At 43.3% G+C, this 17,052-nt stretch overlaps 1 protein-coding gene across 4 annotated transcripts in view; it reads right to left on the reverse strand.

Annotated features, from left to right (window-relative positions):
• The window catches only part of MYO16 (myosin XVI), a 438,909-nt gene that overhangs the window by 18,903 nt on the left and 402,954 nt on the right, over nt 1–17,052 (reverse strand). For all 4 annotated transcript variants that reach the window (XM_064143768.1, XM_064143767.1, XM_064143769.1 and 1 more), the window contains one exon: nt 7,959–8,117. In XM_064143768.1, the coding sequence (XP_063999838.1) occupies nt 7,959–8,117 (159 nt within the window). The remainder of the gene's footprint in view (nt 1–7,958; nt 8,118–17,052) is intronic.

Genomic DNA, 17,052 nt, shown 5'->3' on the forward strand with positions numbered 1-17,052 from the left:
GCTCACCTCAGTCACTTACTATGGATGCCAGATTTTAAACATCTGCCATTGGAATGGGCTGCCCAGGGAGGTGGTGGAGGCACCGTCCCTGGGGGTGTTCAAGCAAAGCCTGGATGAGGCACTTAGTGCCATGGTCTGGTTGACTGGCTAGGGCTGGGTGCTAGGTTGGTCTGGCTGATCTTGGAGGTCTCTTCCAACCTGGTTGATTCTATGATTCTATGATTTCACTTAATGACTAAATACTCCTCTACATCCTATTAGGTGCTACTTGGAAATGACAACAAATTTCAGTAAGTGTTTACCTGCAGAGTTGGAGTGTTTAAAACAGATTTGCTGGTTTGGGTGATTTAGGATCACAACTTTCAGCATTGTAATGTGAAAGGTTGACAGGCTTTATGATTACTTTCTGTGTTTGGATAAGAAATAGAGAAAAAAGTACTTTTTTCAGACTAAAAACTGTGCTAGCTGTGGAATATGTCAGAAAAGTCACAATTTGGTAGCAGAGAGCTATAGAAAGACTTTGCTCAGATATTAAAGACAAATTAAGGAAGAAAAGGATTATATTATATAAAATGAAAAAAGCAACTTCTATTTAAACTCTGAACTAACAGCACTGCCAGAAATTAAACTCAGCTTCCAAAAACAACACAGCATTAATCTGTTTGGAAGCTGAGCAGGCCAGCATTTAGCAGCTTAGCACTGGTTTTCTAAGGAATTCATCAGGTTCTAAGTAAGATTAGCATCTTCATCAAGTTTGATTATTCTTATGGCCATAGTTTCATGATGGTTCAAAGGAGTGGTGCTGACATTTAATTCATGACAGCAATAGACTAGTCTTATCTAAGAAATTGCTTCTATGTTAACTTATAATATATGAATCTAGATTTCAGTTCTATCAGTGGAATGTAGATTATAGTTGCACTGTGTAACAGCAGGAAGCAGATTTAAGAGTTTTGTACTCTTGATGTAAACTACTTAATAATACATTTCAGGTTTTACTTCCCTCAAAGCTAGAGGAATTTGATATATGGTAACAAAGAAATGAAGCAGTGTTTTACATGGAAGCACCTCATGGCACATTCTCAAGTATCTGTATTGCTCAGATATACACAACAAGACAGAGATATCAAAATCATGAAGATATTATGGTTGAATCACAGAATCACAGAATGTTAGGGGTGGAAGTGAACTCAAAAGATCATCTAATCCAAACGCCCTGCCAGAGCAGAATCATCTAGACTAGGTCACACAGGAACGCACCCAGGTGGGTTTTGAATGTCTCCAGAGAAGGAGACTCCTAAACCACTCTGGGCAACCTGTCTTAGTGTTCTGTTACCCTCACAATGAAAAAAAAAAATCCTTATGTTTATGTGGCATCTCCTATGCTCCAGCTTGCACCAATTAATTGTCCCTTGTCCTATTATTGGACATCACTGAGAACAGCCTGGCTCCATCCTCCTGATACCTGCCCTTCATGTACTTATAAACACTAATGAGGTCACTCCTAAGTCTCCTCTTCCCCAAGCTAAACAGACTTAGATACCTCAGCCTTTCCTCATAAGAGAGATGTTCCACACCCTTAATCATCTTTGTGGCTCTTTGCTGGACTCTTTCAAGCCCAGGAGGGGTCTAGGACTGGACACCATATTAGAGATGCAGCCCCACCAGGGTGGAGTAGAGGGGGAGGACAACCTCTCTCGAACTACTAACCATAGCCCTTCTAATACACCCCAGAATGACACTGGCCTTCTTGGGCACCAGAGCACATTGCTGGCTCATGGTCAACCTTCCATTCACTAGGACCCTCAGGTCTTTTTCCCCTTCACCTCTCTCCAACAGGTCAGTCACCAACCTATACTGACACTTGGGATTGTTCTTTCCCAAGTGCAAGAGTCTACATTTGCCCTTGTTGAACTTCATTCAGTTTCTCCCTGCCCAACTCTCCAGCCTAAGCCTTGCTGAATGGCAGCACAACTCTCCTGTGTGTCAATCACTCCACTCAGTTTTGTGTCATTGGCAAACTTGCTGACAGTGCACTCTGTGCTCTCATCCAAGTCATTGATAAATACATTGAATAGTACCAGTCCCAGTACTGACTTCTGAGGGACTCCACTAGCTACAGGCCTCCAACTAGACTCCATCCTATTGACCACAACTCTCTGACTTCTCTCCTACAACCAGTTCATAATCCAACTCACTACCTGACTGTCCAGACAACACTTCTTCAGCTGCAAGAATGCTGTGGGAGACAGTGTTAAATGCTTTTATGACAAACCACATCCACTGATCTGCTATCATCTATCCACCTGGTTATGTGCTCATAAAAGACTATCATGTTTGTCAAACGTGCCTTCCCATTGGTAAAACCATGTTGACTGCTCCCAAGATCCTTATCTTTGATATGCCTTGTTTCACAGGATCAAAGGATATTAGGGGTTGGAAGGGACCCAAGGAGATCATCAAGTCCAACTCCCTTGCCAGAGCAGGACAATACTATCTAATACAGATCACAAAGGAACACATCCAGACAGGCCTTGAAAGGCTCCAGAGAAGCAGACCTCACAATCTCTCTGGGGAGCCTGTTCCAGTGCTCTGTGTCCCTTACAGCAAAGAAGTTTCCCCCTTGTGTTGAGGCAGAACCTCTTTTGCTGCAACTTGCACCCATTGCTCCTTGTCCTATCACAGGGAGCAAGTGAGCAGAGCCTGTCCCCCCTCTCCTGGCCAGCCTTCAGATACTTATAAGCATTTATCAAATCCCCTCCAAGTCTTCTCTTCTCCAGACTAAAAAGCCCCAGGTCCCTCAGCCTCTCCTCATAAGCCATGCCTGCCTGTCCCCTCATCATCCTCGTATCCCTCCACTGGACCCTCTCCAGCAGATCCCTGTCCCTCTAAAACTGGGGAGTCCAAAACTGAACACAGTATTCAAGATGAGGTCTCACCAGGGCAGAGTAGAGACAGCAGGAAGGACCTTTCCAGGGATGGAGGTAAGGCTGGTTAGTCTACAGTTACCCGTTGTCTTTCTTCTTGCCCTTTTTGAAGGCTAGAGTGGCATCTGCTATCCTCCAGTACTCAGACATCTCTCCTGTTCCCCACGACTTACCAAAGATGATGGAGAGTGGCCTAGCAATGACTTCTGCCAGCTTCCTCTGCACCCATGGGTGCACCCCATCAGGACCCATGGATTTATGGACGTGCAGATTTCTTAACTGATCCCTAAACCTGAGTCCTCATCAACAAAGGCAAATGCCTGCTTTATCCTATCTTGCTCTGGAGCCTCAGGGTTCTGGGGCTCTGGGACAGTCTCCAGCAGCATAAACAGAGACAAAGGTGGCTTTCAGTAGCTCTGCCCTCTTTTTATCCCCTGTTTCCAGGGCACCCACTTAATTCAGCAGTAGGTCTCTAGTGTTAGTTTTGTCTTCAAGGCCAATAAAGAAGCCCTTTCTGTTGTCCCTGACTTCTCTTGCAAGATTTAATTTCAAGGAGGCCTCAGCTTTCCTAGTTGCCTCCCTACATCCTCTGACAACAGACTTATATTCCTCCCAGGCAGCCAGTCCCTCCTTCTATGATCTGTAGACTCTCTTCTTCCACTTGAGTTAGCCCAGCAGCTCCCTGCTTAATGATGTGGGTCTCCTGGCTCCCCTTCTTGATTTCCTACCTGTTGGGATACTCTGATCTTAAGCTTGGAAGAAGTGGTCTTTGAATGGTAACACATTGTCTCAGACCCCTTTACCTTCTACTTCCCTGTCCCATGGGATTTCCCCTAGGAATTGCTAGAACAGGCCAAAGTTTGCTCTGCTGAAGTCCAGGGTTGTGACTGTGCTTCGTATCGTTTCTACTGCGCAAGATCCTGAACTGCTCCTTCTTACAGCCTGGGCTGTCCTCAGTCTTCACTGCTTCAACCAGACCCTCCTTGTTTGTGAGTATCAGGTCCAGCAGTGCTCCTCTCCTAGTTGGCTCATCCACCATTTGCATCAAGAAGTTATCCTCAATGCACTGGAGGAACCTCCTGGACTGTGGCTGGCTGCCTGAGCAGGCCTTCCAGCACGTATCTGGGTAGTTAGAAACCCCCATGAAAACCAGGGCCTGTGATCTCGAGGCTGCTGTCAGCTGCCTGTAGAAGGCCTCATTGATGTCCTCATCCTGATCAGATGGTCTGTAGTAAACACCCACAAGAGTATCACCCATGCCGACCTGCCCTTTAATTCACACCACAAGCTCTCAACTTGCCCTCATCCATCCCTGGACAAGACTCAAGACATTCTAGTTGCTTCCTCACACAACTCCACCACCTTGCTTTGTTGCCCTGCCTTTCCTAAAATGGACACAGCCATCCCTGACCACATTCCAGGCATGCGAGATGTTGGCTGCACATGGATCGCTAACTCCCGTTTGTTGCCCAAGATGCATGCGTCGGTGTGCAGGCATTTCAGGGGGTGAGCTGAGTGCACTGATTAGACCTTATAGGCATGGGAGGTCTTCTGGTTTTCACTGATACTGGCACACTGACCCCACTGGTGCAAAACCTGCTACAAAGTCTACTTTAAAGCTCTATGAATGTGCCCTCCTAATTCTTGTCCTAGAACCCTCTTCCCTCTGTGAGATAGGCCTTTCCAATGTATCACAGTATCACAGTATCACCAAGGTTGGAAGAGACCTCACAGATCATCAAGTCCAACCCTTTACCACAATTCTCAAGGCTAGACCATGGCACCAAGTGCCACGTCCAATTCTGCCCTGAACAGCTCCAGGGACGGCGACTCCACCACCTCCCCGGGCAGCCCATTCCAGTGTCCAATGACTCTCTCAGTGAAGAACTTTCTCCTCACCTCCAGCCTAAATTTCCCCTGGCACAGCCTAAGGCTGTGTCCTCTCGTTCTGGCGCTGGCCACCTGAGAGAAGAGAGCAACCTCCTCCTGGCTACAACCACCCTTCAGGTAGCTGTAGACAGCAATGAGGTCACCCCTAAGCATCCTCTTCTCCAGGCTAAACAATCCCAGCTCCCTCAGCCTCTCCTCGTAGGGCTGTGCTCAAGGCCTCTCACCAGCCTCGTTGCCCTTCTCTGGACACGCTCAAGCATCTCAATGTCCCTCCTAAACTGGGGGGCCCAGAACTGAACACAGTACTCAAGGTGTGGTCTAACCAGTGCAGAGTACAGGGGCAGAATGACCTCCCTGCTCCTGCTGGCCACACCATTCCTGATGCAGGCCAGGATGCCACTGGCTCTCTTGGCCACCTGGGCACACTGCTGGCTCATGTTCAGGCGGGTATCGATCAGCACCCCCAGATCCCTTTCTGTTTGGCTGTACTACCATCAGGCCTGAAACGATTTTTTCCCTAAGCAAACTGGCAGACTGGGTTTGAATTCATGCAATGAAAATACAACAAAGTTTTCAATACAGCCAACTCTTTCAATTGTTGGTAAGGCTGCAGAACTAGCATTCTGCATCACAAAATTTATAGTAGGATTTTGCTCTGCAACAGAGTAAAATCAAAGTTTGGAAGAGACCTCTGGAGATCATCTAAAGTAACTCCCCCTGCCACGGAGCATTCACTTAGAGCAGGCTGCACAGGACAACACCCAGATGGGTTTTGAATGATTCCACAGATGAGTCCCATTAGGACACCAGGTTAAAACGCTACAAAGAAAAGAATTAGACTTGGCCTACCCACACCTTTTTGCTAATTTAGTAGTTTGACTGTTACACATACTGAAAATATGCTCCCTTCCTCCCCAGATTATTGTATTGATACAAATGGGGGCACTGCTGCAATGGACAAAGATGCTTTTACACTCCTGTAATTTCTCAGACTGCGGTGAAGTTTTTGCTTTGATTATTGGAGAAAGCAAAAAGAATTCTTTTGGCCAAACAATGTGAGTATGGAGGACAGGTTTTCCCTAAAAGGAAGGAATTGTGATTTTCAAATGTCTAATTTTGATTTTTGTTCAGTTCAGCTTTCAAATGACAAACTGCATTATGTGTAGTTCTGCCTTTAAACAATAAAGGCTATACAACTGTTCTGCTTTCATAAACCATATTTAGACTTAGGCTTTTAGCATGAAGAAAATCATACTCAGTGCCATGCAAGAACTTAGATATCTATTCCACATTTCACCAAAATAAGGACTTTCTCTTTGTCTTTTCTGTTCAGACTTGTATATTTATGTTGCATGTTTTTATGTAACACAGGTTTATGCTTTTAGAACCTTGAAAGGTTTCATTCTTTCCATCACTGCTCTTGCACCATTTCAATCATCTTGTTGCAATGATAAACAAATTGTCATTCACTAGTAGGGCACCTGTAGCAAAAGAAGACTCTGATTTTCCATTTTGTGTCCTGTTTGCATTGATTACAGGATCAGAAATCTCAAATCTCAGTTCTTCATGCCTTGGGCTACTTAAAAACTCAGAGTTGAGCTAAAGAGGCTGTTCTATTTTATGGAATCATAGAATGGTTTAGGTTGGAAGGGACCTCAAAGCTCAGCCAGTTCCAACCCCTCACCATAGGCAGGGACACCTCCTACTAGAACAGGTTGATCAAGGCTTCATTCAATCTAGCCTTGAACACCTCCAGGGAGGGAGCATCCATAACCTCCCTGGGCAACCTGTGCCAGTGTCTCACCACCCTCACTGTAAAGAAGCCTTTCCTAATATCTAGTTTAAATCTCCCCTCTTCCAGTTTAAACCCATTAGTCCTTGTCCTGTCATTACAAGACCTTGTAAATAGTCTCTCCCCAGCCTTCCTGTAGGCCCCCTTCAGATACTGAAAGGCTACTATAAGGTCTTCTGAAAGCCTTCTCAAGGCTGAAGAGCCCCAACTCTTGTAGCCTGTTCTCATAGCAGAGCTGCTCCAGCCCTCTGATCATCTTCATGTCCCTCCTCTGGACTTGCTCTAATAGTTTGATGTCCTTCTTCTACTGGGGAACTCCAGAACTGCACACAGTTCTCCAGGTGGGGTCTGACAAGAGCAGAGTAAAAGGGCAGAATCCTCTCCCTTGCCCTGCTGGCCACACTTCTCTTGATGCAGCCCAAGACATGGTTGCTGTCTGGGCTGCATGTGCACACTGCTGCTGCATGTTGAGCTTTTGATCAACCCAGACTCCCAGGTCCTTTTCCATAGGGCTGCTCTCCAGCTGTTCACCACCCAGCCTGTATTTGTGCTTGAGATTGCACCAACCCAGGTGCAGGACCTTACACCTGGCCTTGTTAAATGTCATGACTGGGCCCCCCTCTCTAGTCTGTTTAGGTCCCTCTGGATGGATCCCTTCCCTTTAGCAAGTAAACTGTGCCACACAGCTTGGGGTTTGCAGACTTGCTGAGGGTGCACTCAGTTTTTCTGTCCATATCACTGACAAAGATGTTAACCAGCACTGGTCCCAGCACTGACCCCTGAGGGACACCACTTGTCACTGGTCTCCAGGTGGCCATTGTGCCATCGATCACCACTCTCTGCATGTGACCATGCAGCCAATTCCTTACGCAGTGAGTGCTCTACCCATAAAGTCTGTGTTTTTCCAGTTTGGTGACCAGGATGTCATATGGGACAGAGCCAAATGCAGGTCCAGGCAGATGATGTCAGTTGCCCTTCCCTTGTCCAATGCTGCTGTGACTTCATCATAAAAAGCCACTAAATTTACCAGGCATGATTTGTCCTTGGTGAAGCCATGCTGAGGCTCTACTCTGTTCTCCATTTGCCTTAGCAGAGCCTTCAGGAGGATCTGCTTCATGATCTTACCAGGCACCGAGGGGAGCCTGACTGTTCTGTCACATTTTCTTTCACATTCAGCTTTTATTGGAGAGGGGCTTATCAGTTCACACATACAACGTTAAGCCAGTTGCAGAAACACAGATATTTCACAACTGAGAAGACTCCAGCCTGACTGTATCTTAAAAAGCTCATTCAATGAAACACTTCAGCAATTTTATGCTAGAAAAGCTTTGGGATTAAAAAGTGCTTACCGTTTGATACTGAATTTCCATTTTCAGCAGTCACAGAACTGGACAGTGGATTAGATGACTGAATTCCATGGTTATTTGCATTTTTATCCTGGGTTTCTGACCCAGTATCTGATGTATTTGGATCTTCTCTGCTCCTCAAGTTCAAATTAGTCTCAGCACCTGATATGAACAGAGCAAAAGCTTGTCAACTTCCTATTAACTAGTGGCTTTCCACACATAAGTAGAAAAACTTAACACATGGAAACTGAATCACCTTATCAAATTACTGTAAATAATCACTAACTTAATGAAATCGGTGATAAACATGAGAGGTTTAAGTCAGTGATTTTGGTAGGGTTTTTGCTATTTTTGTTAGAATTCCACCGCTAGCCATTTAAAGTTACATTTCATCAAGCTATCAAGAGGACATCTGATACTGTAGGAGTGCCTCAACTATATTCAACACACAGGCATTTCTTCAATGAGAATAGCAAAAATCTTTGCTTCTTCCTCTGACTGATGGCACATCCAGACAAAGCAGAACAGCTCTCAGCAAAGAGCCTGGAGTTGAATCTGAGTTTGCCTAGCTTTGTCAGCCTAGTGTGCCACAATAGGGCTCAGTCATCAACTTGGTTAACTCTGGTGATTCTGTGAATTATTTTAAACATTTCTTCTTTCAAGAAAAAAAAGCTGTCTAGAAAAGCCAGAAAGTTAATTTACAAGTTGTCAGAATAAAATATTTCAATATTTGGATTTTTTCTCTCTCCCTTGCTGTCACTCTCTGACCATTATTTCCTGCTTTAACTGGAGTGTTTCAGTGGCATTGTTTCATAAACTGTAATTAGGCAAGTGTGCGATGCACTGAAAAAATTAGGCCATCTCTACCCACAGTAACTGATTTGTAAGGGGCAGTAGAACCCAAGTCTGAGTTGGAAAATTCATACAGCACAATCATAAAAGCATGCCCAATTTAGCTTTTGAACAAGCAAGCTGCCTGCAAAATGCATCTTAGCAGCTCCTATCAAATACATCTGAAAAGGAAAGGTCACTTTTAGATGTTAATAGTCAGTGCACTTGCCTATAGATCATAATCCACCTACATAATTTTGTGCCACCTTTTACATAAAGAGTCTCGAGGGAAGTGGCTGGGATCCTTATTTTTCCTGATATATGAAAGATTTATTGACTTGCTTGACATCTGCAATTCATTTGAGAACAAGGAGGTAAAGAGACTTTTTTCTTGCATTCCTATTTGCAAAAGCCTTTTGTTTCATAGGTACATTAATATCTTTTCATGGCATTCATGAAGGGCTCTTGGAATAAAAAAAAAAAAAGGTCATCTCTTCTCCTTTTATGTATAAGATGAAATACTACAAAGAACTGTGGATAGCTATTATTGAGCTAAAATATCTTAAATTGGCAGAAAAACATAATGAATGGATATCTTTTGGGACACCTATCTAGACAGATCTGTTATCCCATTTGCTCTGATTGGTCATTTAAAGAAATGTACACTTTTAGTTTCTAAATAGAGCACGATATGGAGAAAATATACTTCATAGTGTCTTATATAATTAAGCCTGGGGGTTGGAAAGAAGCCAATACTTTGTTTCAAAATAATCTGGATTTACAAAGGCACTTTGTGCTAATTTCCTATATACAGGCATCTTCAGGTCTTTGTTGGAGCAGAATTCATATGAGTCTACAGGAAAAAGTGTAGCTGTGTCTGCTGGCTAACTTTTAAAAGATTCTGGGAAGGGCCACAAGGCATCCTCAGCAAACAAGTACTGTTCATTTACCTTGGACTTGGCATAAAATGGGTGAGTTTCTGAGTAAATCTTTTCTACAAATCGGATAATAAGAGGATGCTTTAGTCAGGTGTAACCAGTGTGTCATCCCTGTGCTGCAGAACTTACCTAGGATCACTGGATCATTCATGCTGGAAGGGATCTCAAGGGGTCCCTCATGGACCCCTGCTCCAAGCAGGGCTAGCTGTGGGATGAGACCAGGCTGCTCAGGCCTTTGTACAGCCAGGTCTTGAAATCTCACAAGGATGGAGCCTGCCCAACCTCCTGGGCAGCCAGTCTCCCTGCCTGCCCCCCTGGCCTGCCTGTCCCCAGTGGGTAGAGGTTTCAGTACCCAGCATGAATACTTTTTGTTTCAGCTCATGCCTGCCACACCTTGTTGCCCTGTTATGCCTGGCTCTGACAGGACAGGCTGCTGCCTCTCCATCCCTCCCAGTAAGCACTAGGACGGTTGTCAGGTGTCCCCAGAGGCATCTCTGCCTCAGGCTGGACAAGTCCCGGTGCCCCAGACTCTGCTCATGGGGCAGTGCTCCAACCCTAAATATCATGGGAGTGAACTCATTCCAGGCTACTGATGGGGGGCGTCAAACTAGTCACAGTATCCAGATGTGGTCTAATGATGACTGCTAGGCAGAAGGGGTAACTGCTGCCCTGAAGTTCTGGCAGTGCTCCTGCTAATGCAGCCCTGGATTCTGCTGACCATCTCTGCATCCAGGGCTTGCTACTGGCTCCTACACAGCTTCCACTACCTGCAGCCCCATTACCCTTTCCCCAGAGTTTCTGTCTGTCCACAGCCTATATTATTTTAAGAGAGAATTCCTCCCAGGTGGAAGACTTTGCATTTGCTTTGTTTCCATAAGCTTTAACATGCTAGAAGGCCCAGCCTACAATGAGATATCCATCTCTCTTCCACCTCCCCAGAAACCAAATATATCCCTGAGCATAATAACGGTGTTTCCTGATTTATTCTCATGCATTACATTCCACACAATTTATCATTGCACAGTGGTACCTTAGATGGGAATAATGTAGACAATAATAAAAGATATAGAGAAGCTCTCTGTTAACACTAAAACTGAAAAAATTCCAACCAATTCCTCCTTTATGCATCAAGTATTGGTCAGAAATTCACCTCACTCCCATGTTTTCTCAGTCACCTAATAGAAAAGTTTGGACTTTTCTCCACATTTCTATCAACTTCCCCCTGCTGCCATGAATCCTCTGATATGCACTGGTCTCTCATCACATATCAACTTTCCAAAACTATCAGATATACTTCAGGAGAGAAGATGTGGTTTCTACAGAATTGTGCTCTGCTGTTTTTTACCAGATGGATGGATTATTTACCAGGTTTCACCTTTTTTTTTTCGCCCTGATGAACAGCATCTTAACAGTTTGCAGCTAGAAATAAATGTTATTTGAGGAGTCATCCATGCCTACTTGTGAGAGACTAGCTGCAGAAAGGTACCAGCTGTAAGAGTGTAGTGGGAGTTTGTGATTATAAGAGGAATACAAAGTTCAAGTGAAAACCTACAGATTCTTTGCAACAGTGAACAGTATTTGGATTACTATCTCAGTAAACTGACTTTGCTAAAAAGACACTTCTGACTCAGTCATATTCTGCTCTGGCTAATCTTGAGGATGCACGGGCTACAAGGGTGTACAGTTGTTTGGACTGGGGGCATAATTTGCCCCTCAACTGCAGCAAAGATAAGAGTTGGAAGCAATCACATACACAGGTCTTTTGATCAGAGTATGACAAATAAAAGTGTAATAAGAATTTCCTTAAAAGTAAACTCCAATATTCCAATAAATTCATAAGTGTAAGAGGAAAAGTACGCAAAAGAGGAAGCTCAAGATATTCATATTGGCTTGTTATTCTCTGTGTTCTTGGAAAAGATTGATTTGAAAACTCATGACAAAGTCAGAAGGCACAGGATGGACTGAAATTTCACTTACTTTGGAAAGAAAAGTCAGAATATGGCAGTCATTATTTAATATATCTGCTTTTTATTTTTCTTTCAAGTCATTATCTCACTCCTAAAAGAAACTAAATGCACTGGAAATCTACATTATAAAACTTTCTTTGTCAAAAGAATAACTTCAACTCCTTTAATTGGTTTCCAAATATCCTATTAAAAATATCTTTCTTCTCAAGCATAAAATGTGAGGTCCCAAATATCATAGCTATTTCATAAGTAGGATTTAGGCTGAATTAATGCTGTTATCACCAAACAGAAAACGGACCAGTCTAAGGCTTTGTTCAGATGATAGATTAAAGTGCAATACCAACACATTTTGAGAAACTATTACTTTTGTAAGGAAATTATACATTCAGCCTATTCAACAAAGCTCAAAGCAAAGTATAAATCAATGGCTAAAATCAGCATTTAGGTGGAATAACCATAGACTGTCTGCAGCAAGACATGATAAAAACAGTATGTTGCAGCACTAACTCACCTGGTTGAGATATCTTTGTCTTTTCTGTTGAAGCCTTTGGTTTCACTCTCCTTTCTTTAAAAGCAGATATATTCATAATATATACTTGTACTCATATGTTCTTTTTTAAGTACTTCTCCATCTAACATTAAGTGTTCATTTACAGTCTGACTGAAAACTCATTAACAACAGAAGGCCTCCACTGTTTTAGTAGAGTTTTGGATCAAATTCATGCTTACCTTGGATGCTTTGTGTGGCACTGCCAAAGCACCAAGGCATTCATAATACAGGATAAATATAGAGGGCCTCTTGCTTTGTCTATCCTCATAATTCAAATGTAGTCAGCACTGTTGTCTGGCCCTGAGACAAATAGTAAGAGACCTATGTCTATGCAGAAAGGTTGCATCCAAGTTATCTGCTTAGGAATAGTCCCTGGCCTATGCCATTTCTTGAACCATGCTCAGATCTACCCATTAGAAGCAAGCCTACCAGGTCCAGAAACTGTCAGGTAATGCTCTGCAACTTGGACTGTAGAGAGGACTGTGCTGCCACAGCCAGGACATTCCCTGGCACTGGCTCATCTACTAAAGCAGACATAACTCTTCACCTTGACAGCACTAGCTACCAAAACCAGAAATAAATGGTCAATATTAAGTCCATCTCAGGAATAAAAAAAAGACATGGAAGAAAAGCAAGCCCAAATCAGAAGGGGCAGTGGGGCACTGAACTGTTGTATGATTTCTTCTGAAGCCACAGATAAGAGCTTCATTCCAAGTGAAGTTGAGGGAAGCAGTTCTCCTGTTGCAAATGGAAGCCATATACTCCTCTTGATCTGAACCGACTTCTACCTATGCCCCTCTTGATCTGAACCGACTTGCACCTGGACCGTTCTTTCAAGGCACCTGTGTCTTTTTGTGAATTAAAAGAGAGCTAAGGCTGAGTTTCCAGCTGAGCACTTCCAGTGTCACAAGTTAGGCAGGATATATGTAGGCTCATAGAATCAACCAGGTTGGAAGAGACCTCCAAGATCATCCAGTCCAACCTGGCACACGCAATCTCTACCCTCAGCAACAAAAAGAACAGCCCTATAGAACAGAAATCAGAGACACAGAAAAAGCTTAAAAGCTTTTCCACAAAGGAATGAAATCTACAAGGATATACAACACATATAACAACAAAAAGAAATATATGTAAAAAGGGGGAAATAGTTTCCCTCCTTATCATTTGATGGCTTTGATAAATTCCAAGGCAATGTCAAACATTTGTGCATTCATGGAAAACATGATTTTCTGTAAGCAATAATCAATATATGGTTTTAGTTATCAGGATCTATAGCTACTCACATTTCATTAGCAACTGAAATCTGGAAAACACATTCTGGCACACATGTTAATGTAATGCAGGAGGAGAAGTGTTTTGAATCTATAAGCTAAATAGTATGATTTCCCTGAAATCTGTGGCTGGCATCCAGCAAAATGGGACTTTCCAATCAAGCAGCTTGTCATACATGTGAATAATTGATCCTACTAACCAGCATAAGAAAGAAAAAAATCCATTGCAACAGAAGGGACTTCTGATCTGTGCTCTGACTCTTTCTTGGAAGAGTCAAGAATACACCAAATCCTAGTGGCCAACCCTGAATATCTGTTACATTAATTGTGGTAAGAGGGCATTGTGATGTCTGCATGTCTGTGCAAAATAAAATGGTGACTACAGAAATTATACAGATATTTTTTGATGAAGGCAAGGGAGAGGCAGGTTAAACAAGTACAGGTCATTTTATTTTGGCTTGAATATTTATCACTGCTTGCACCTTGACAATTACATTTGGCATTCCCTGTTTTGCTCTGACTTACTATTGAGATACTCCTTGTCCATGGTGTTGGCTAGCTACCCTCAGCACAGGTTGTCTTGGGCATCCTTTCACTGGATAAATGTGTATTGCTTCAGGGTAATTCAGTTTACCTACATGAAGTCACACTGTGACCTGCTGTAGCATGACTGTTTACTTTGTCTGCTGAGAGCTGGAGGCAAACAGATGCATCTTATTTGCAGAAAGAAATGGAGCAGCAGGATGAAAACTGTCAAGACAGGATTCTCCCAGCCTATTAGCATGTACTGCCTGTCTCACCTTCATAGCTGTGCTGCTGGCTGCCACTGCCTTCAGAGGTAATAATTACTCATTGATTTATTTCACCTCACAAAGCCTGCCCTTAAATCAGCTGTTGTCTAGGATTTCCCCTGCAATGATGCTCTCAGGATAGGCAGCAATGAATTTGCACTGTCACTTCCAGCACCCTTTCTTTCTGAGCTGTGTAAGTGAAGCTATCAGATGATGTCACAAGCCATTTCAGAAGGCACATTCTTCAACAGAGCAGCTAAATACAAAAAGAAACAGACTACTTCTTCTTTGATCTGGGAAGCTGCATTTGTGGAAGTCCTGCAAGAACACTGGAAAGCAAAGAGAGATGATGCAGGCTGTGAAGAGCTTCAAGTGACAACACTTACTCTGCGGGAGGCAAAGGGTCTCTCTGAAGAATATCATGTTATTTTGATGATCAGAGTTCAAAAGATATGTCTGGTAGTGAAAAAGAAGTCATTCAAGTGACTGCAGGAACTCCTAGGTCTGGTTTAGCCCTTAAGAAACATTGGCTCTATCATTTTATTGTAAATCACTTCACAGTTACGGGAAGACAGTGCTCTGATTTTACATTTATTTCAGTGATGACCATTACAAGCTACAAATCTTTCCTTCCTTCCTTCCTACAAGTAATGTTAAGGTCATCTCTGTGTCAGAAAAACTGTCAAAGTTGGTGGGGGAGATAAACAGCACAAGTATCTTTGCCTGTCTGGAGGACTCTGGATTATTTGAATTAGGCTTATGCTCAACATGAGACAAAGAATACCACTGATGAAGTGGAGAAAACAGCCTTCTTAAATACTAGTAATGGATTAATAATATCTGGACAAAACACTACCTTTCCTACTTGGTAGTATCTGAGCAAGAACGTGGAACATCTTTTTTATGCTGGAAGTGTGCTAGAATCCAGTCAGCACAGAGGTTTCAGAGACCCATGAGATTTCTTTCTCTGCATCTCCTGGAGAGAAAGGAACTGATCTCTATAGAGAGCAAGGAGGGCAGCACTAGCTGAGAAAATGTTTTGCCCTGGGAGAAGCATTTGTTCCCTCCATGTTTAAATGTCTCCCATCTTCTCAAGTCTAATATAGAAAAGAAGTGGCTGACTTCAATCTGTAAGAATTTAGTTTACTGTTAGGTGTGTTGTTTGGCTGACAAAACGGTCAGTTTGTGTGGTTAAAAAACTGATGGTGTGCTGAAAAAGGAGGAGGCAATCTGGTAAGATACACACCTCTTTTTAAAACTGTTTTCTTCTAACTAGCACGGATGCAGCAGTTCCTTTGGAAGGCAGACATTTAAGCTTGCTTACATCCGTGTGTGCTATCTCAGTAACACTCCAGTCATTACTGCTGGGCTTTAGTTGCTGTTGGAAAGAATTAAGTGATGAGACACTGTCTCAACCTTCCTCCCCCTCAAACACAGTTGCAAATACTGTAAAAACAAACAAACAAACAAACAAAACCCCAAACCCAAACAGACTAACAGACAGGGATTTGCTACTGCCAACAGCATCACAGTTCTGTTTACTTTTCCTACAGAATATCTCTGCAGAAATATTTTGTAGGATCTCTTTCATAGCAGCTCTGGCATTGCCTGCAACACAGAAGTCAGCAGAAGTGACTGCGTTGGGCAGGTAAACTAAGCAGATCCTGAGGAACGATTCAAGGAATACTTTCGGATCACCTGTACTGTAATTCTGCACATCACAGAGACAGCTATTCTGGAAAACCCTTTGGGCAGCATCCCCAACTGGCTCCAAAGTGAGCTTCAAAAATAAAAATTGAATCTAGATATTCCTTTAGCTTTTTTACTGTGTACATTCTGAAGGGACACGGTGATGGTCAGTGACACCTCCATCAAGCCTCAAAGCAAGAACATACGGCTTTCACAGATGCAGTGTGATAAGAACCCATACTGTGCACAAATACAGCCAACCTGTGGCTAAGAACTGTCACTACATAATACTAGAATGTCAGCATCATCCTGCAACCCCCAAACAAATTGCTTAAAGAATAAATGAAATGTGGAACTTCCGGTCTACAACTACCTGAAGGGACATTGTAGTCAGGTGGGGGGGTGGTCTCTTCTGCCAGGCAACCAGCAACAGAACAAGGGGACACAGTCTCAAGTGGTGCTGGGGGAGGTCAAGGCTGGATGATAAGAGGAAGTTCTTGGCAGAGCGAGTGATTTGTCATTGGAATGGGCTGCCCAGGGAGGTGGTGGAGGCACCGTCCCTGGAGGTGTTCACGCAAAGACTGAATGAGGCAGTTAGTGCCATGGTCTAGTTGACTGGACAGGGCTGGGTGCTAGGTTGGACTGGATGATCTTGGAGGTCTCTTCAACCTGGTTGATTCTATGATTTTATTTTTTTCCTTTGAAAAATCAAGCCACACAAAAATTAAAACTAACTTTCCTGTCTTTTAAAATTAAAGAGTGAAAACTCAAGCCAAAAGACCACTGAACTTGAAAGCATCTTTATTTTCCCACTCACTGGTGGGCTCAAGAAGACAGATACCGCAAACTGCTACTCCTACTTTTTCTCAATCTCATTTGAACAGTTTCCTCTTGCTTCTCCAACCATTTCCCCAAAATGCTGACAATGGAACTGGAACAGAAGCCACATACATGGGCCTGTATAGTTCCATGATAAGCTGCACAAGTCCTTTCGAGAACTTTGGGTCAGCACTGAGGGGACGGAGTTTGCACAGTGATATCTGAGCCACTGAGTTTAGAA

Source organism: Pogoniulus pusillus, chromosome 5, assembly GCF_015220805.1.
Source record: "Pogoniulus pusillus isolate bPogPus1 chromosome 5, bPogPus1.pri, whole genome shotgun sequence".
Taxonomy (NCBI): domain Eukaryota; kingdom Metazoa; phylum Chordata; class Aves; order Piciformes; family Lybiidae; genus Pogoniulus; species Pogoniulus pusillus.